Here is a 21,215-nt window from a genome sequence, read left to right as displayed (position 1 = left end):
AATGTCAAAAAATGCAGTGAAAATATCTCTTGCTCAATAATCTGGCAATGACAGTTGTACTATTTGTGTGTATTAATAGATTGGTAGAGAAAAGAAAGACATTGGGAAGATCTGGAAAAAGATTTTTGCTGCATCATAATAAAGTGATTACAGTAAAGTTAAAGGATTATGGTGTTTTTTTCCCCAGAGTAGTGCCCTCCAGATGAAATACAATTTCCATTATTTTCTAATAGTATGATTATATCATGTCAGCATTATGGACTACACCAGGGGTGTCAAACTCAAATTTCATTGAGGGCCGCATCAGCATTGCGGTTGCCCTCAGGGGGCCGGGTGGGTATGGCCAGGGTGGGCATGGCCTACTGGGTGGGCATGGCTAGAGTGTGTATGGCCTACTGGGTAGGCATGGCCAACTCTACATCGTTCGCATCAAGGGTGCCTATGGGGGCCTGGGCAGGAGTGGGACAGATCTGAGGGTCTCTGGCAGAAGGAGGGTCTCTGGGCCAGGGCCAAGGCAGTGGGGGCCGTTCCCTCACTGTTTCCAGGATGGCTTTGCGGGCCACATGAAACCACTTCGCGGGCCGGATCCGGGCCCCGGGCCTTGTGTTTGACATGTCTGGACTACACTATATAAAGTTTTCAGCATCTATTTAAAATAATGAATAGAAAGAAATCAGACATCAGAAATGATAATTTCAAAAAAAACACCAATGAGGGACATTTCACCAGCCAGAGCATCTCGTTGCTGACCTCAAGGTGGTAATTCTTTGGGGGGAAAACACCATAAGATACATTATGTCGCTGAACCTATTTTATTAAGGAGTTTATTATTTCTTAATCATCTTAATCTTTATCACTGTTGCTTACCATCTTACATATGTTAATGAACTGATTCAAGACTGTCTGTATCAGTGTTTCTCAAACATGGCAACTTTACGATGTGCTGACTTCAACTCCCAGAATTCATCAGTGTTGCTGGCTGGGGAATTCTGGGAGTTGAAGTCTGCACATCATACAGTTGCCCAGGTTGAAAAACACTGGTCTGTATCATGCTGAACAATTCTTTTCTGAATGACAACTATCAATAGATAAATCACTGATTTTCTGTTATTTTCTGTATTTTATTTTCCTGTGCTTTTTCCTTTTCTCAAGGTGCTTTAAGATGCAACAGATTAACACAAAAAACTCTGGAAACTTGTAGAATATGAAGATGACTGGTTTTTTCCTTTTTTTTGGCTTGCTGCATCAACAGTCTCCTGATTCAGCAACTCTCACCTACCTCATTTTGTCCCTTTTTCTGTTGGGCAGCAGCCAGAAAAAAAAACACAGCACACTCTTTGGCACAACCACAGATATAGGGTGATTGATTGTGGTGGGCTGATGGAGGGATTCTATCCATTAAAGGGAGCATGATACAGCAATGCTTGGGAACACTTTCGTGGTCAAAAATAACACGGGGAGAGAGGTAGAGACAGTTTTGAGTGCCGAAGACATAAGGATCAGTTTGGGCACAGTTGCAGGGACTGACCTACATGAATGTTCCCTAAGCCACCCCAAAAATATGCTTCCTTGTTGGAAGAAGGAAGTCCATATATGATATAGAAATCTGGAGCATCAATATATATATATTAAATAAAACACACACACAAAAATCAGAAAGGGTCTTGTCTGGCACTTCTTCCTGAAAAAGTCCTCTGGGGAAATAAAAATGCTGCGGTTTCGTTCTAGCTCTGGTAAGAAGAGAATCAACAGAATTCACCAACTAGAGTCTCTCAAATAAATTTATCAGGCTACTGTTTACCAGGGAAAAATAATGCAGAAGAAAGCAATTCTGCCAAGCTTAAGAGTGAATAAAGCTTTGATCTCTTCTAATACAGTGAAGTTGTAGGCTATATTTACAGCATCATAAATAGTATCTCAAGCTATATTTGGCAGGACTAACACAAGATATTTGAAGATATTCTATGATTCCATACATAGAAGCCAACCTGACTAGCAGCTGGAATTTGTTTCACTATGGATGTTTATTTCAGGCACCCTACAAAACACCTGATTAAACTGGATGATACAACCCTGTCACACCATCATCCTTCCCCTACCTGCCCAACAGAGCATTTGAACCATGAGGAGACATTATTCTTTCTAATGACAGACAGAATTGTATAATTCAAGGAAGTCATGTAGATCATCAGATCCAGCCCCCAGCTCAATTTATAGGGATCCAGATTAAAACAAGAGATGATTGTCTAACCTATCCTTAATTATATGGGTAATTAATTTCCAGTGAAGGAAAGCAGACTACTTCTCAGGACAATTGATTTCAGCATCAAACTTGTCTTAGGAATGTTTTCTTAACACTGGAACTATCTTTTCCTTCCTACAGACTATTAGTCTGAATCTTGCATATTCTATTTTGATTTATTTTATTTTATTTTTTCATAACATTTATATAGCTGCCCTTCTCACTGAAGCAACATGCGGCAGTACACAACAAATGTGTAAAACTACATATAAAAATAACCACAGAAAAATATAAAAATATAAAATCACATTAGCAGTAAGTATTATAAATCAGAGAAGTGTAGAATGGATTCTGACCCCCTCTTCTTTAGCACAATGTTTAATTTATTATCTCCAGTCTTTTTTTCCTCAATACTATCTACCCATTTCACTCAGCATCTTATCACTGGATTCAGTTTTCTGTCCTCTGACCAGCTGTTGCCTTTGTCTGAACCTTCTTAACATAAATAACTAGAAGTAAACATAGCACCTGAGGTGCAGTCTAACTAAGGCAGCATAGAGTGGAAAAATTACTTCCTGTGCTTCAGAAACTGTATGTTTATTGAAGTAATTAAATTGTATTTGCCATTTTTTGCAGTTATATCACACTGCTGATTCATTTTCAGCTTATAATTGCCTACAATTCAAAGATCCATTTTACATCTACTGTTGCCTAACCTTGTAACATCTGTACCAATCTGTGCATTTTATTTCTTTTTCCTTGAAGATCAGCTTTATATGATTCTGTGGAAATGTGGAACCCTTCTATTCAAGAAGAATATATACCTTTGGTCATCAGTTATGGGAAGAGAAAATAATAAATGGGCATTGCCTTTATATTCCACTTGTAAGTTTTTAGATTAGACCTTACCATAATGTGTTAAACAAGTCCTTATGGCGTACTTCTTATTCTGTCTTCAAGTCTTGTTCTGCCATATTTAGAAAACAGAGAGGCTGGTTCTTGGATTTGCTACAGATGGTTATAAGATTTTCAGAGTCCACCTACTATTCTTAAAAGATTTTATGAGACATATCTAACAAATTGGTTACCCAATGCCTTCTATTAATCTCTAAGACAGAGCCAATCATTCAAAAGAGTCATAGCAGATTGAAGATAGACTCACTAGAATTGCCCTGTAACCTATTCTCAGAGAACAATATTTGCACTGTCAATAAGGTAATAATAAGAGATGTATTTTTCCCCAATATTTAATTGTTAAAAAAGCCTAATTAGGTGTGGTTGAAGTCAGAAACTTGTAATAATCTTACTGCAAACTACTATTCTAGATATGCTCTCTGCCCAAATTATGTAGCATTGGAGATTCAAAAATACTGCCACTAAAGAAGAAGATAGATTTAACAAATTCACTATGGGGTTTTCCAAGATGCGGCCTTCAGAGGTTAGTCTTTGTTCCTGATTTTAGCCCCTCCTCCACATCAGCTACAATAACCAAAGGTTCTAGCCAATCCACTGTTTCATTCAAGGCCCAGTTGATGGATGCCCTTCTTTACCCTTTGTACCCCTGCCAAGAATTCAAGTACCAATTGTTCTTCTTTCAATGGATGTATCTTTTGAGTATTGGTGGAAAACATACACACACACAAACACACGTACTAGACCAATGTTTTTCAACTTCAGAACTTTAAGATGTGTGTTGAAGTACACACATTTAAAAATTGTTGAGATTGAGAAACACTGCATTAAACAGTTTTTCTGATTACTCGGAAAAACTCAATTTCACCTGATTTGGAAATTGCTCCTGTTCCCACTATGGTCTTCTCTGTTTAGGAAATATCTCTAAAAGGATGATCCAGCTGGTCGTGAGTTATCTAACTAGATTTAAAACCTTATTGCAAAGAGCTTAAAGAATCAGGTGTCAATAAATTAATCTCCTTTGGAATGTTCAGGGCTTCCCTTCTGAAATTTGCAACTGCTTGTCCCCTATTCTCTAAATGAAGGCACCACCTGTCCTTTTGCTGAGGTTATCAGGAAGTGCAGATCCCCTTAATTATAGTCTGATTCAAGAAGGAAACTTCTGGAATTTCTTTGTAGACAACTGGTGGGGAGGGAAGGGACAGATTCGAGGAGCTGTGAATCTTGTTCCTGAACTTGTCACTAACTTTATTTCTTCAGGTATAATGGAGCAGCAAATAGTTTTGACTTTTTGCTTTGCAGACTCTTCCTAACTGTATTTCAACCTGACAATTCTAAATGTGTCAAATTGCCATTCCTTTCGCTCCTGGCCACCATAATCTACAGCCAGAAATTAAGTTATTGGTAACTCAATATGATGAAGTCCAACATAACTTCATAAAATCAGGTTAGAAAGACTGATCTGCAGCCATGGATATCTGTAACTGCAGAGGTATATGAACCAACTCATATAGTGATAATAGAATAGAATAGAATAGAATAGAATAGAATAGAATAGAATAGAATAGAATAGAATAGAATAGAATAGAATAGAATAGAATAGAATAGAATAGAATAATAAGTTTATTGTCACTATAAATGTACATTAATCAGCACACATTAAGATGAGATTTCATTGCATACAGCTCTCAAAGGGTGAGTATCTGCATACACTGCATAAACATGACAAAAATATGCATATATCCACATACATACACATGACCCAGAGAAACAACACAGTCTAGTTCAGATGTATACATATACATGGAGAGAAAAACAAATCTTGCAAATTTACCAAGCAGATGGTATAGGGAACAAAGCTGTTATAGAATCTGGTAGTCCTGCTAGAAATACTTTGAAACCTCCTCCCAGAGGGGAGAAACAGAAACAGACTGTGAAGAGGGTGTGTGGGGTCTCTAACAATGCTTCAAGCTCTAAGCACGTAGTGCTTATAAGCAGTGCTCCAAAGAACGGGAAGTGGGCTTCCTGTAATCTTCTCAGCTGTCCTTACCACTCTCTCTGTATGGACTTTCTATCTGAGGCACTGCTACCACCAAACCAAGCAGTGATGCAGTTTGTTAAGACGCTCTCAATCATGCCTCTGTAAAAAGTGGTCAGGACAGAAGGAGAAAGATGTGCTCTCCTCATCTAATGCAGGAAATGAAGATGCTTCACTAAGGATGATGTGTGGAGAGACCAAGTCAGATTTTTAGTTATCTGTACCCCCAGATAATTGATACTGCTGACCACCTCCACAGCTGCAGCCTTGATATAGAAGTATGGCTATGCTGGCTCTTTTTAAAATCTACAATGTTCTCCTTTGTTTTATTAACATTCAGAACCAGGTTACTTCTATTGCACCAGTCCACCAGAGCCTTCACCTCTTTCCTGTAAGAATCTTTATTGTCATTCTGGATAAGACCCACCACTGCCGTGTCATCTCCATACTTCACAATATGATTCGTAGCAGATTGGGCACAGCAGTAAAGGGTCATCAAGATGAACAGTAATGGACTCAAGACACAGCCCTGTGGGGAACCTGTACTCAGGGAGATGGAGTTGGAAACTTTTCTTCCAACTTGCACAACCTGGTGCCTATCAATAAGGAAATCAAGTATCCAGTTACATAAAGGAGTATTAAAACCTAATAGGCCCAGTTTGTTCACCAAATGCTGAGGAATTATTGTGTTGAATGCCGAACTAAAATAAAGAAACAGAATTTGCACATGAGTATCCTTCTTCTCCATATGCGCCAAGCTAAGATGAAGCACACAGGAAAGTGTATCATCTATGGAGTGTTTATAAAGATGCAAGACAAAAGAGAATGGAGCTCTGTAGAGTGATTTGTATCCCCCTCTAGAAATGTGAATTTTCTATATCTTCTGTGTGCTATAAAGAAATGTGCATATCAGAATAAATGGGTGGGTGGCTACTTTTGCACTTCTATATCCAAATTTGTGTGTTCATGCTTTATACAAAATTTAAATTCTCTCATCAGTTGACCTGTTCTGAAAAACTGTACCACAATTCTCATCATTCTCAAAAAGAATATCTATAAGCATGCTAGTTGGGGATGATGGGGAGTACAATGCAATTCCTCTAAGGACATGAGGTTGGGTTATGCTGCCATGTGTACATAATGAATAACTGCATTCATTTTGGTATAACATTTATCTAAGAAACCCTGAGGCTAAAATTTGGCTTAGTCAAACACTTTAATTATACTGTTTCTGCTAGTTAAATCACCTGGAAGGTCACTGGAAGTTCTTTTCCAGCAGAGAGATCTCTGGAAAATCCCAATCTCAACATAACCAATAAGATTCTGAAAAACAATATGATCAAGACGTGCATAAAGATATATAATACAATAGCACAAAACCCAATGCTAAGGGGAGAAAATACAGACAAAGTGATTTTATTGTCCCAGTGAAACAATCTGCTTACATGAAACTTATCTTACATAAAGAGGCTGTTTCTCTAAACTAATGGTGAGAATCAGGACACCTTCAGATACATTGAAATTGAATATCCAGTCAAATCTGAAGAGGTTGAGTGGAAATCCAGGATTCCCTTACTTAAGAAAGCCCTTCAGAAACTCCCAAAACCTGGAAACACACTTCCCTGAAGTAACATTTCAAAAGAAATTGATGCCAATAGTAGAAAAAGTAACATAGAATCTAAATTTGTACAGGTATTAATGGGCAAGCAAAATATAAACTGGCCTAGAGCCTTCTCATTTATCCATTTTTTTGGGTAGTGAATTGCTTCTTTAATTTTATTTAAAGGATTTAAAATCATGTCCATAATAAGCAATTGTCTAACCCATTGGCAGGAATAGAAAATCAGATCCTCATTAGAGAAAATGTATATGCTAACTGTTTATTTACCCCATATCTTATTCCTGTATTAAAGAAAATCAGTAGACCCACTTAATTATGTAGAGAACATACATTCCATAATGTCTCTAACCCTCCAGTAACTCTGCAGTGAGGATTCTCATTCTTTCCCTAGAAGTTCTGACTAAAAAAAATGCTTTCCTGACCTTTCTGAAAAAAGAAAGGACAAATATGAAAAAGGGAAGAGATCCCAGCAAACTTTCAGCAATGTATACAGATTTGCCCCCTACTAATTAATACATACTATAGATTATAGAACTGGACAGTCAGTTCAACTATCTACAGCTCTTTCGAACAAAATGAAAATGTGTATATAAAAAAACATATTATTTTCATCATATACTTCACCTATTCATACACAGTCCATTTATTCTTAAACATGCATACCATATCAGAAATATTTTTCACATGTGAGCGAATACAAGCAAAAAAAAGGACCAGTTTGGCATGCCTATTCACACACCAGACACAGTTAGAGAAGGTACACCAAGTACAGCTATAAAAGTTTGCCACGACGGGTGCCTGTTTGACGGACCTGCTGCTTTGAAATTTTATGTACTCAAAGCTCATTTCAATCCTCAAATGAACACTGAATAGCAAGAAAACACTGTGGTTTCCATTTCTCTCATCCAAGACTGGCTTTGCTGCTTCTTTCCTGAATATGCATCCAACACCATGTCTTTTGGCTGCTTCCACCCCATATGGGCTCTGCTCTGTGTCCCATTTCTATATCCTTTAGCATCCATTTAAAGTCCTCCAGCAGAAACTCTGCGAGTATCTTCACTATTTAATAAAATACTTAACTTCTCATTATCATGATTAGAATGATCACTTTCACTAACTAAAGCAGACTCTGCCGCCAGCCCTGGAAGTATGGCATTACTCCCCTCTCCCTCCCACTTTCCCTGTACATTACCTTCCAAGGAGACAGGCTCAAAGAGCCCAAATTGCTCCAGCACTTTAATGAAGAGGACCAGAACCACCAAAACAGCAATCATCTCCAGGCCTTCCAGGTTCATGGTGAGAGGGACTCATGGCATCCAGCCCCCAGCCCACCCTAATCTGCTCCCTCACCCCAGGTTAGCTTGTGGATTCTTGCATCCTGTGCCTCTGCTTTCAGTCCTGCTGTGGAAGATCACTCTGCATCAGAATCCGTACTAGTGCACCTCTGGCCCTCCCCAAAGGACTTTGCCTAAGTAAGTCACAGAAGAGAAGAAGAAGTGGGACTTTCTCCTTAGTAGCTCAGAGGCTACGTTTGCTTGGCTTACAAAGAAGAAAAAGGGCGGGAGGGAGTGTGGAAGACCAAAGAAAGCTTATAAGTACGGGGGGGGGGGGGCTGAAGAGAGATGTGCAGCAGGAGCCCTGCCCTCCCATCCCATTCCAATGACACCAACTGAATCGATTTGCTTAATGCAGTTGCTAAGGAGATGGGAGAGTTAAGAGGATCTTGGCTTACACTCAGGGAGGTGGAGTATAATTGGGGAGGGAGTGTTATGCAGAGTACCTCCCTTGTGTGACACCTCAGTATATCAAATCCCAGCCCTCCACTGAGCAGAGACTTGGGCCCAGATTGACTGCTCTGGTCCAACTCCTGGGGCAAAGGAAAGAACTTAATGCTGTATATTCTCATATGTCCTGCAAACTTTCAGCACTGTCTCAGCACTCTGCTTGTCATCCATAATTCCTTCATATCCAGCCTACACAGACATCCCACACAGACACTGATATCTGATTACATGTGGCCTCTTCCCAATTCTTATTCCTATTGTTCTTCATAATTCTGTTAGACAAATTCTCCATCATTTCAAGTATTTTTGCTATCTCACCTGCTGGAGACTGGGGAAGGGACGACACTACTATTACTTCAAGCTAGTTAAAATATAAGATCCATTGAAGTCAAGGTATCAATGATAAACTAAACCATTGGATACACAGGAAACCCAACAGATTGGTTTTTGAAGAACTGGCCTCTATGGAAATACTGCAGATTTCAGGGTTTCCACTTCAAAAATGTTTCATTCAGCACTTAAAGGGATAACTGATTGGGAAAGATGTGATGAATGGCAATAGGGAGGTATATTTCTGGATGCTGTAAATTGATACACAAAGCACATACCACAAATTTAAAAGCTGCCACTTCTTCAGTTTGGTAAAATCAAATTGCCAAAAAAATAAAATTTAATAGCATTTGCCAATTCTTTAAGCCCAAAATGTCAACGTTTGTAAGATCCCCCTCTTGTTCACTTGCCAATTACTTCTATTTCAACTTTTTACCATACGGCCTGATATAAAAGAAAACAAAAATTGTTGTTGTTGAACTGCTACAGATGTACCGAAGTGTCAGCAGTCCCAAAATTTTCTAATTACCAACATAACTGACACCTCATTCAGTATGCTGAAGGATCTGCCTGCACCAAAGTCAAGAAAAATGCCAGGCCTGGTGCCAGGATTCAGAAAAGGGGGAGGCTCTATCCAGACTATGCACATCACTCAGATAAACATAGCCCGGGGGAAGCTGCCAGGCTGGCACTGGCGTCAGTTCTGCAGGCAGAAGAATCTTAAGACAGGAGCTCCAACTCTAGAAGGCAGGAAGAAGGCAAGGGTCCCCCATATCACAAAAATTGACTTCAATTGGTTATGATCTCTTGAATAGTTTTACTCTCCAGTTACTAACACATTTCAAAAAACACAAAAATAGGAAGAGGAGGAAGAATGGTGTAGAAGTGAAGATGCTGGCCTAGAAACCAGGAGATTGTGAGTTCTAATCTCACCGTAGGCATGAAAGCTGGCTTGGTGACTTTGGGCCAGTCACTCTCTCTCAGCCCAACTCACCTCACAGGGTTGTTGTTGTTGTTGTGAAGGAAATAGGAAGAGGAAAGAGTATTAGGTACGCTCATACCCTTGAGTTACCTATAAAGCAGACTTGTCAAACTCACAATGTCACGTGACGTCACGTAACATATCAGAGCTTTTTCTCCATTGCCAGCAATGGGGTGGGTGCGGTTTTGGGATGACGCATCTGGCCTGCAGGCCATCAGTTTGATACCCCTGCTGTAAAGTAATAAAGGCAACATTTTTAAAAAATCTAAAAAATGCCTTTAAACATTGTAAAAATGAGTGAACAGGTAGGTAGGTAAGTAGGTAGGTTGATAGATCTTCACTTTGTTTTTTGCCACACCTTTTTAGATGTTCCAGTTCAAGAACTGGATGTTACATTGACAAGGTAGGCTAATGAGGTCAAACGAAAGCCATATGTGAAAAACATAGACTGAGATAAAGTAAATCTTAAATATATGCAGAATAATTATAATTATGGATGATGCAGCAGATAGCCTGTTAGAATAAGTAAAATAGAAATGCAAACCTGGAGCATCAGTAGTTATAAAACTTATGTTTGAGGAAATAGGCCTTTTTGTCTGGAAGATGAATACTGAATTGGTGCTGAAACATATCAGAAAACCTGATTTTCTATCTGGTACACAGTAGCACCACAAACATATCTTTACTATAATCAAGCAGCTTGTTTTTCTGTTCCTTTGCAACGTTTACTACATTGTTCCAATTTTTATCCTATGTAGTGACTTATAAGGTACACGATATAACTATTAAAACATCCACAGTAATTTTAATTATAAAACCAAATAAAAACAGAAACCTCTTACATAAAATAAAAATGCTGCCTACCTGCTACATGGCACATGAATTGTAATTCCCAAATACTTTTAAAGAGTTGCTCCATATACAGCTTATTCAGGTAATCAAGAAAGGAAGTAAACATTGCATGAAACCTGATAGACTCTTAATAGTCTCAGTTAAGGCAAACCTATACAGGTGATTCTAAGTCTTTGTGTCTTCTACCCCACCCAGATGCTTTTTCTCTGGAATCCTTGGTGTTCTCTGAGCTTGGCTGTTTGCTTGCAAATGTTTGGTTACCAGACTAGGTAACATCCTCAGTCATAGATGTGAGCGGGTTTTGTCTCTGTTTATATAAAGCAGCAGAGAATGAGGTGGCTGGATGGAGTGACTGAAGCAGTAGGCGTGAGCTTAAATGGACTCCAGAAGATGGTAGAGGACAGGAAGGCCTGGAGGAATGTTGTCTATAGGGTCGCGATGGGTCGGACATGACTTCGCAGCTAACAACAACAACAACAATATAAAGCAGCCTGCTGCCAGTGTTGATGGGGTGCTGCTTTCTCCTTGGTAGTTCCTTGATTAGGCTGTTGTTTACTGCTTGAGCGACGTATAGTCCCCGCTATTGCTTTTCCTGTACCAGCTTTGGCTAAGATCCAGGGAGACGTAGAATATGGCATGAATAGCAAGAGTCAATGTTGCAGCACAGAAAGATCATTGTCAATTAAAAGAAAAGCCAAAGTTGTCAAAAGCCAGCATGTGGGAACTGAAACTGCAATAGCAGGGAGCCAAATCAATGTTACAAAAACACTCAAGGCTAAAAGTAAAAAGGCCAACAATAGATTGGTTGCATCAACTGTAATTCTAAAAACTGCAGGGAAGAGTAAATGAAGCTTTCATGACTTCATACATTTCTTAAGTTTATACGGCTTCTTTGGGAGCCGAGATCTAAGCATCAGACATTTGCTTGTCTTAGCTGGTTAGCTAAAGTATAATGCATGCACCTAGCCAGTGTGGTTTGCAAACAATATCATAGAGCTTAGAATGTTCTATGTTAGAACTTTGAAGCTTATTTAATAAACAGCTATCAAGGTTGGTTAACGTGATGAAAGAATCTAACCTAATCTTGTGTTGCTGGTAAAAGGTTGCTTATGGCTCACCTTTTTCACAGAGATGAACATCCAAGGGAATACATCTTATACTAGGATCCATCAAATGTTTGTCTTCTTTTATCTCCTCAGGAAAAGTCAATCTTATAGTCAATCTACAGTATAATATGCCAAGAAGATCCCTTCAGTTCTGCAGCAGGTTCCCTTCTGCACACTTGAAATGCAGATGATGAAATGAAGGACCAAGACACACCGAAGCCAATTTAGGGATCTAAGAGGAGAATATGTCTGGTGGGAATTGAAGTACAAACAGTCCTTGAATTATGACCCTTTGTTCAGCAACCATTCAAAGTTGCGGTGGTGCTAAATGAAGGGACTTACAACTGATTCCTAAACTGAGGGCCATTGCAGCGTCTACAGAGTCAAGTCATAAAAATTCAGGTGCTTGGCAGTCCACCTGCATTTACAACCACAGAGGCACTTCAAATCCCCCCCCCCAATCACCTATCTCCACCCACTGTTTTGGTCCCTGCATTCTTTGGCCCCTTCTAGCCTAGCTGAACTTTGCCATCTTCTTGCTCCTGCTGATGACCAAGCATGCCTTTGTGAGGCAGCTGCTGGCCATGTGAGGCTTTCTTCCCCATGAAGATGACCACACAGGACCAGCAGTTGCTTTAGCAAAGGCCCAGGGCAGGCACAACTCTCAGCAACAGAAGCAATAAGACAGCAAAGTTCAGCTCGGGCAGCAGAGTCTGGGTGGTGAGGATAACTGACTGGGGCAGCTGAGGCTTCTGGAGGTGAGTGCGACTTTGTGCCACACTGCTGGGAATGGCTGGGGCTTCCTGAGGAGGCTGCAGCTTTGCTCCGTGCTGTTGAGGTGGTTGGAGCTTTCCACAACTGCTGCATCTTGTGCCATGCTGCTGGGGAAGGTTGGGCTTTGGCGCCACATTGCTGGGGTGGGGTTTCTTGGGGCAGCTGCAGCTCTGTATCGAGCTACTGGGGTAGGTTGGGGCTTCCCAGAGTGACTGAAATTTGGCACCCCGCTGCTAGGACAGCTGGGTTTTCTTGGGGTGGCTACAGTTTTGCACTGTGCTGCAACTCAGGGGCTTTTTGTAGCTCCTGATTGGCAGCACCCCAAGAAGTTCCTGATCCTCAGCATGGCAAGCAGATCCAGAGCCACGCAGGAAGAGATGACGGGGGGGGGGGCAGAGAGAGAGAGAGAGAATAGGCAGTTTGGGGGAGTTCAAGAGTAAGCAGTCCCTTATCTTTCCGGGGCTCAGAGCTGAGAGAAATGGAAATGGCTTGGATTAGGGTGGGTCTTTGCCTAATTACTGGTGGAAGTGGGTTAACAGTGGCAACAGGGAGTGCCAGGATTGCTGTTACTAAGTGATGTGACTATGTGACATTGCACTTTAACACTGCATCATTTAGTAATGGAAATTCAGATCCCAATTGTGGCCATAAGTCAAGGACTACCTGTAGAGGAAGGGATTTCAGAAGAAGATCTAAAAAGTTGCATGTTGTACGTACCACAGACAAAAGGAATTCAGACATAATGGCTGCATTCAAACAACAAAGAAAGCCAGTTTGGTCTATGGTTAAGGCACCAGGCTACAAACCCTTAGGCCAGGGCTAGGCAACCTTGGCTCTTTTATGACTTGTGGACTTCAACTCCCAGAATTCCTGAGTCAGCTGACTCAAGAATTCTGGAAGTTGAAGTCCACCAGTCATAAAAGAGCCAAGGTTGCCTACCAAGGCATTAAAGCTGGGGGGAGTGATTTTGGGACAGTCACTGTCTTTCAGAACAACTCACCTCATAGGGTTGTTGCGGGGAAAATAGGAGGAAGAAGAAGTATTGGGTATGTTTACCACCTTGAGTTATTTATGCAAGTAATAAAGGTGGGATAAAAATAAATTTTAAAAATCCTTAACCTGGTCACGAAATTAATCCATTTTTAGATTCACAAAACACACTGAACATACCGTATTTTCCGGCGTATAAGACAACTGGGCGTATAAGACGACCCCCCAACTTTTGAGATGATTTTCAAGATTTTTCGTCTTATCCGCCAGAAAATCAGCGAGCCCGGGAAGGCACGCCCTCCCCTCTCACTGTGGAGGAAGCAGGGCAGGCTGGTGTCTGGCGGGAGCCGGCAGGGCAGTCCTGTGCACGCACGCGCTCCCCGGCTCCTAAGGAGTCCTCGGGGAGCCATGGCAGGTGCCTCACGCTCTTCCCTTTTGAGGCAGCATCGGCGGAGCCGTCCGGCGTCAGGCAGGAGCCGGCAGGGCAGTCCTGCGCACACACGCACTCCCCGGCTGTTAAGGAGCACTCCTTAGCAGCCGGGGAGTGCGCGCGTGTGCAGGACTGCCCTGCCGGCTCCCGCCTGATGCCAGCCTGCCCTGCTTCCTCCACAGTGAGAGGGGAGGGCGTGCCTTCCCGGGCTCGCTGACTTGCAGCCAAGCCGGAGCCGAAAGGGGCTTTTCCTTCCACCCACCCTTTGGAATAGACGCAAGAGCTCCCGGGGTCTGGCGTTTGCAAGGGGGAGGGGAAGGGGCTGAGACGCTCTTGGGGGTGGGAAGGGAGAGTCACGTTGGAGGGGGGACTGGACTAAGGAGGCTTGAAGTTGCTTTGCAAGAACGGGGGCGCTCGATTGATTTATGTACTATTTTCCGGCGTATAAGACGACTGGGCGTATAAGACGACCCCCCAACTTTTGAGATGATTTTCATGGGTTAAAAAGTCATCTTATACGCCGGAAAATACGGTAACTAACCAGATATGCCAAGTTCACAGAACGACTAAACTGTTAACTATAAAATAAAACAAAAAACCAGCAATAGCATTAATCAAATTTAGAATGTTGTACAAATGTAGCTGCTAAGTCACTAAGTGATGTGACTATGTGACATTGCACTATAACACTGCATCATTTAGCAATGGAAATTCAGATCCCAATTGTGGCCATAAGTCATTTGACTTGGTCAGGAAATACCTGAGCAACTTGTGATGTTTTCTTGCCATACTGTCTATCCTGACAGGTTATCCCATGGAAACTGATTGCTGTTTGTAAGAGTCAAGATCTAAACATTAACAAGCTACCCCGTAATGTTTCATTCTTCAGCAACTCTCTTTATACGGTCAATATCCTGTCTGCTTTCTTTACCAGGGAAACAGGTAGATAGAGATAGATCTATAGCAGAGTGGCCTCTTGTGGCCATCTGGCATAGCCGGATGCAAGATAAGCAAGAAGAATTAGTCCTTTGGAAAAAAAGATAACTGCCTAAAATAGAAAAGAAAGGTAACTGCTGTATGTCATCCATCCACACATCATTTATTCCTCAACATTTTTTTATTTGGGCTACAGATTTATACTATTTATCTATCCTGGGAGAAGGAAGAAAAGTAGAAAGTCTGCTCTCTTCTCAATAGGTAGGCATAGGAATGAATGTAAATCCAGACTGCAATTCAAAACTCAATTACTCAAAAGTAAGCAGAGGTGAACTCTAAGTAGACCTATGGATGATTGGACTAGTGCTAGATTTGTATCTAGATACAAATTGCAGTTGGATTATGAGGATAAAGAAGCAAGCAACTGGTGATCTTCTGTTTAAAAAAATATAAAATGCAGCCATTTATCTAGTACCAGAAGGCTTACAGGTGTAATTCCAGGTGCTGGCTGTCACCTCATGGCATAGGGATTGGTTATCTAAGGGACCATGTGTTTCCATAGTTTCTGCCTGAACTGTGTGATCAGGCAGAGTTGGCATGTTCCAGGTTCCATCTGTGAAACACTGTCGTCTGATAGGATCTAGGAAGCATGTTTTCTGTTGCAGCACCTGCCCTCTGGAAAAACATTTTCTCTGAGTTCCATCTGGCTACCACCCTGTTCATATTTAAAAGCGTTCTGACAAATTAGCTCTGCCTCAGGACTTTGATTGCAATGAATGATGGGTTCTGCATACTGGACTGTTTTTAGAATGGATGATTGCTTCTTCCCAAGAACTGTGGCTTTTTTAATTTGTAAGTTTTAGTAATGATTTCATTATTCCCACCATTCAGAACTGTTCTAAAGTTGGCCAGCCTTATAAAATACATACACACATATGTACAAACACACACACACACACACACACAACTTCTTATATTATGAAATTACCTTGAAGATCTTCTAGTGCAGCTTCCTGCTTTGGGCAGGTATCTTTTATACCAGGGGTCCCCAACCCCCGGTCTGTGGACCAGTACCGGGCTGTGGCATGCCAGAGAAAGCCCCATCCACGAGATGCAGACAGCACACAAAACCACACACCCTCTTGTCCATGGAAAAACCTCTCTCCACGGAACTGGTCCTTGGTGCCCAAAAGGTTGGGGATCTCTGTTTTATACTATCCTAAACAAATAGCTGTCCAAACTTTGCTTGAAAACCTGCACTGATTGAGGACTCAAGACACCAGGAGGTAGGCTGTCCACTGTTTAATATATCTTACAGCCAGAACATTCTTCCTTATTTCAAGTGAGGATCTCTGTCTGTAAAGTTTCACCCCCACTGATTCTTGTCCTCAGGAATTATGGAGAATGGTCTATACCAGGGGTAGGCAACCTCGGCTCTTTTATGACTCATGGACTTCAACTCCCAGAATTCCTGAGCCTCCCATTCTGGGAGTTGAAGTCCATGAGTCATAAAAGAGCCGAGGTTGCCTACCCCTGGTCTATACCTTCTTCCTTGAGGACAAATATATCTAGTTTCTTAAACAGTTCTTTATAGGACCCTCCAAACACCTCACCATCTTTCATCATGTTTTTTTTTGTATTTTCATGACCAGATCTGGAAAACTGTATTCTATATGTTAGTTAGTTCCATAATTGAGATTAAGGAATAATAATTGTGCTATGCAAGTCTTGTTGATAGGACCATGCAAACCGAAAGAGACTTACAGGCAGTGTCTCTCTCTCTCTCACACACACACACACACACACATAGCAGAGGAGTTCTTGGCCTAGCCCTGCTATTAGCACAGACACAGGATGCAGAAAAAAATTCAGAATGGTATATGAGAAGTACCCCATCAAACAGTCACATCACCTTTTCTACATGATTCATCCATTCCACACTCCCAGCAGGAGAAACTTTGGCAAAATATTGCACAGAATATACAAGGAAAGCTTAAACAAGGCATTAATGTGTAATTACTGCCATCAAACAGCAGTACAGGTAGTTCTCTACGTACGACCATAATTGAGCCCAAAATTTGTTGTTAAGTGAAACATTTTTTTTATTAAAGAGTTTTACAAAAACAAAATTTTACAATATATCCCCAAATCCCTCCCACCCCAAACCCCCCCACTTCCCCCCCCCACTTCCCAGAGCTAAATACAGGATTATAGTTACAATAATCATATTCTAAATAAAAATTATGCATAATATACAATTAACCAAATTCATAATGCGCTTTAACTCTCTTTTAACATAACTACAAACAACGTACCAATAACAATATCCCACTAAAATCTACTCATAAGCTAAATGGTACTTTTTAGTCCCATATTTGTTTTGAATATAATTTATCCATCTCCTCCAAACTGAAATATATCTTTCCTGTGAATGATCCTTCAAATAAGCAGAAATCTTAGACATTTCTGCAAGATTCGAAACTTTAAACACCCATTCTTCTACAGTGGGCAAACTATCCTTCCAATATTGTCCCACCAGTAACCGTGCTGCTGTTATCATGTTCAACATCAAGTTAGTTTCTTTAACATCACAATCTACAACAATACCCAATAAAAACAATTGCGGGGAAAACTTTATCGTTAAGTGAAACATTTGTTAAATGAATTTTGCCCCATTTTACGACCTTTCTTGGCACAGTTGTTAAGTGAATCTCTACAGTAATTTAAGTTAGTAACATGGTTGTTGAATTTGGCTTTCCCTTTGACTTTGCTTGTCAGAAGGTCGCAAAAGGGGAATCACATGACCTCGGGACACTGTGACCATCATAAATATGAGTCAGTTGTCAAGCATCTGAATTTTGATCACGTGACTATGGGGATGCTACAACAGTCATAAATAAGTGTGAAAAACAGTCACAAGACAGTTTTCCCAGTGCTGTTGTAACTTCAAACGGTCGCTAAATGAACTGTTATAAGTCGATACAAAAGTTATTATAAACAACACCATTATATGGTAAAAAAGTGCATTCTTCAAGCTATCCACACCAAATATCAGGACAGCAAATGTTCTCATTCCAGGAGGTAAGAAATCTTGAAAATCACTAAAAATCTTAGTGCTATCCAGACAGGATTGTTCTTATATTTACAGAAGATATAACATTAAGATTTAGAAATGAAAAATTCTCTGAGAAGCTTAATAGGTAGTCCTTGATATGCAACCACAATTGAGCCCAAAATTTCTATTGCCAAACAAAGCAGTTGTTAAGTGATTTTTTGTCCCATTTGATGACCTTTTTTGCAACAGTTAAGCGAATCACTACAATTATTAAGTGCATCTTGCAGTTGTTAAGCAAATCTGGCTTCCCCCATTGACTCTGTTTGTCAGAAACTGGCTAGGAAAATTACAAATGGTGACCACATGTCCCCAAAACAGTGGAACCATCACAAATATATACCAGTTACCAGGTGACCAAATTTTGATCACGTGACCACGGGGATGCTGCAGTGGTCTTAAGTGTGAAAACTGGTCATAAGTCATTTTTTCCAGTGCCACTGTAACTCTAAATAGTCACTAAACGAATAGTTGTAAGCTGTGCTTTTTTTGTAAGAAAAAAGGTGTCGGAACTCACATCTTGTTAATCTTTTATTTACCTTTCGCATGTAGTCAATCACTGTACACACACCCACACATGTCAGTTGTGTAATGAAACATAATGGTCGCCGCCCACAGTAAGCTCTCCGTGCGCGACCACATGGCCAATCGCAAGCCGAGCAGTTGGACGAAGTACACATGCATCAGACTCGACACACATGCACCGTTTTGATAATTTTGCCGCCGACCTGCTGTGCTCAACAGGGCGATTCAAGTCCATGTGGACCAAACATTCAATTTTCAAAAGTTACTTTTAAAACTTGGAAAATCCGTCAAAAAAAAAGTGCCGGAACTCTGTTCCGGTGAGTTCTATAACAAAAAAAGCACTGGATGTAAGTTGAGGACTACTTGTATAATACGCTCTACTGTCATAAAAAAGAGTCACTTTAAAAGAGAGGTACAAAGTACAGCCAGTGCTTAAACAAGGCTGATTTCTTAGCCACAATGTCCACAAGGGAATCTGAAGTTTTGGACCAGCTACTAATCAACTAGACTCATTTGGACCAGATTCAATATTTAACACCTAATAATGGACCAAGTCTTGCACCATCCTCTTCAAAGATGAATCTCCCATAACACCTCACATCCCCAGCCATACAAGAACAAAACATGGAGGATTGTGAGACTTCAGAATTAATGAACCTCTCTTAGGAGCAAATTCAGCACTGAAACTTTTTAAAAACTTTAATTGCAAGCTTTTGCTGCAATAATAGCTAGTAAAAATAATTAATAGTTAATCTGATCTGTACTACTTCCAAAACGTTTGTTGTATCTCCCCACTCCAAAACCAGATTACTCATGCTATTTTAAGCACTTCTTAAAACTTTTCATACAGTAATGTAGCTTAGGGCCCTTGGACAGGGCAGAGAAATCACCAATCTGCTTACAGAATGTGAATTCTGGAACTTTGGTCTCTTAATAATATAATAATATTTCATAAAATACATATATTCCACAAAATTTTAATATAGTCTAATTGAACATATTGGTTTTTAATATAAGCTTCTGTTATCAATAAAATTATTTTAAGTTTTTAGCCACCAATAAAAGTATGATTTTACCACTTTTATAATGATTGTAAGAAAGTTAAAGCTTTTAAGATAATAAAAATCTTTTTACAATTTAATAAAGCATTTAAGATAATAAAAAACTTTTTGCAATTTCTTTCTGAATATAAATACATTCCACATTTTATCAGTGTTTCTTTTCTCCATTACAAAGCTTATTATGCTCAAAAATTATGGAAAGAGATTATTTTTCAAAGAAAGGCCCTGGATTGTGATTTAAAAAAACATTTCAACTTCCATTAGTATAATGGTATGTGGGAATGATCTTGAGAGACAGAGGGAAGAGATGCTGCCTAGGGAATGATTAGATAAGAGGGGGCATAGCCCACAGCTGCATAATGGGCAGAAAGACACCTCCCTAACTTCCCAGGCTGTAAAAGAGACAGCAGGATATTTGTACTATCAGACTTGCAAGATTCTATTAATGTAGCCTTACAATAATGTATAATTAGCTCATCTGGTCATGTTTTTTGTGTCAATTCTACAGTACCTAGGAAGGCTGACAATTAGTCTCTCTCAAACTCTGATTGTAGATTGTGAATGCTTCCTTCATATTATGTTCTCCATAGTAGAATATTTTGGTCATCTATCTGAATACGGTAGGGTACTGAATGCAGCAGATGAAGTGTCCAGGGTGCTGAAACTGCAGCTCACACCCGTTCCAAGGACAGAATTCACTACTTGGATAAGTTGAAAGAAGTTGCATTTCTTTTTTATCCTCTAAAAAAATTAACATTCTCATGTGAAAGCCATGAAACTGCAGGAGAGACAAACAACAGCACAATCATTTACAATTCCAATGGACTAGAAACTAGGGAGCATTCCAGATAATAAGGACACACTTCTTTCTCTCTCTCCCTCCTTTCATTCAGATTTCGTGCAATAAGAAGACTATTTTGGTCTGACTGGTGTAACCATCAAATCATACCTGATAGGATATATATATATAAAGTCATGTTCACCATGAGTTTCCTGATTGAACTGCAATAACATAGAAAGGAAAACAGAAGTAGTCCAGAAACGACATCACAACAGCAGTACACAGGGCTGAAATGTTTTATTTATTCATTTGTTAGATGTATATCTTCTTTGAGGATATAGCAACATAGCATACATACCATTATTCTTCCAATATGTACCCAGAGCAACCCTATGAAATACAACAGGTCAGACTGTGAGAAAATGACTGACTCAAAATAAAAAAAGGCCATTAAAGCAGAAACTTTGTTTCAGAAGAGAAATTTATTTTTCATACTACAAGTTAAAATGCACAAAATTCTCACCATAGTACCAATATTAATCGTGTTCACACTGTTATTTATGAGTTATGCTATATCCTTATCAATATATAAAACCTTAGTAGATAAATCTACTGTATCATGTTGAGGTATATATGTTCCTGATGTTATGTGAAAGCTAAGCAGAATTTTCTCATTTAACAAAAGAATATCACATCTATCTCACTGCCCACTCCTTCAAAATCTATATTTAAGTCATGT

The 21,215-nt window shown here is 40.0% G+C and overlaps 1 protein-coding gene across 5 annotated transcripts in view; it reads right to left on the bottom strand.

Moving 5' to 3' along the window:
• Window positions 1-21,215, bottom strand: part of KCNIP2 (potassium voltage-gated channel interacting protein 2) — a gene marked incomplete at both ends in the record, with an annotated part of 124,284 nt that overhangs the window by 16,627 nt on the left and 86,442 nt on the right. Inside the window, one exon of one of the 5 annotated variants that reach the window (XM_081328957.1) lies at window positions 8,006-8,108. The exons of the other annotated variants lie outside the window; for them this stretch is intronic. Coding sequence (XP_081185083.1) covers window positions 8,006-8,108 — 103 coding nt within the window. Of the gene's footprint in view, window positions 1-8,005; window positions 8,109-21,215 lie in introns of those variants that run through there. 5 annotated transcript variants of the gene reach the window in all.

The sequence above is a fragment of the Vipera berus genome, assembly GCF_964194415.1.
Source record: "Vipera berus genome assembly, chromosome: 5".
Taxonomy (NCBI): Eukaryota; Metazoa; Chordata; class Lepidosauria; order Squamata; family Viperidae; genus Vipera; species Vipera berus.
Note: the sequence above shows the minus strand (reverse complement) of the source record. Positions and strands in the feature narration are given on the sequence as shown.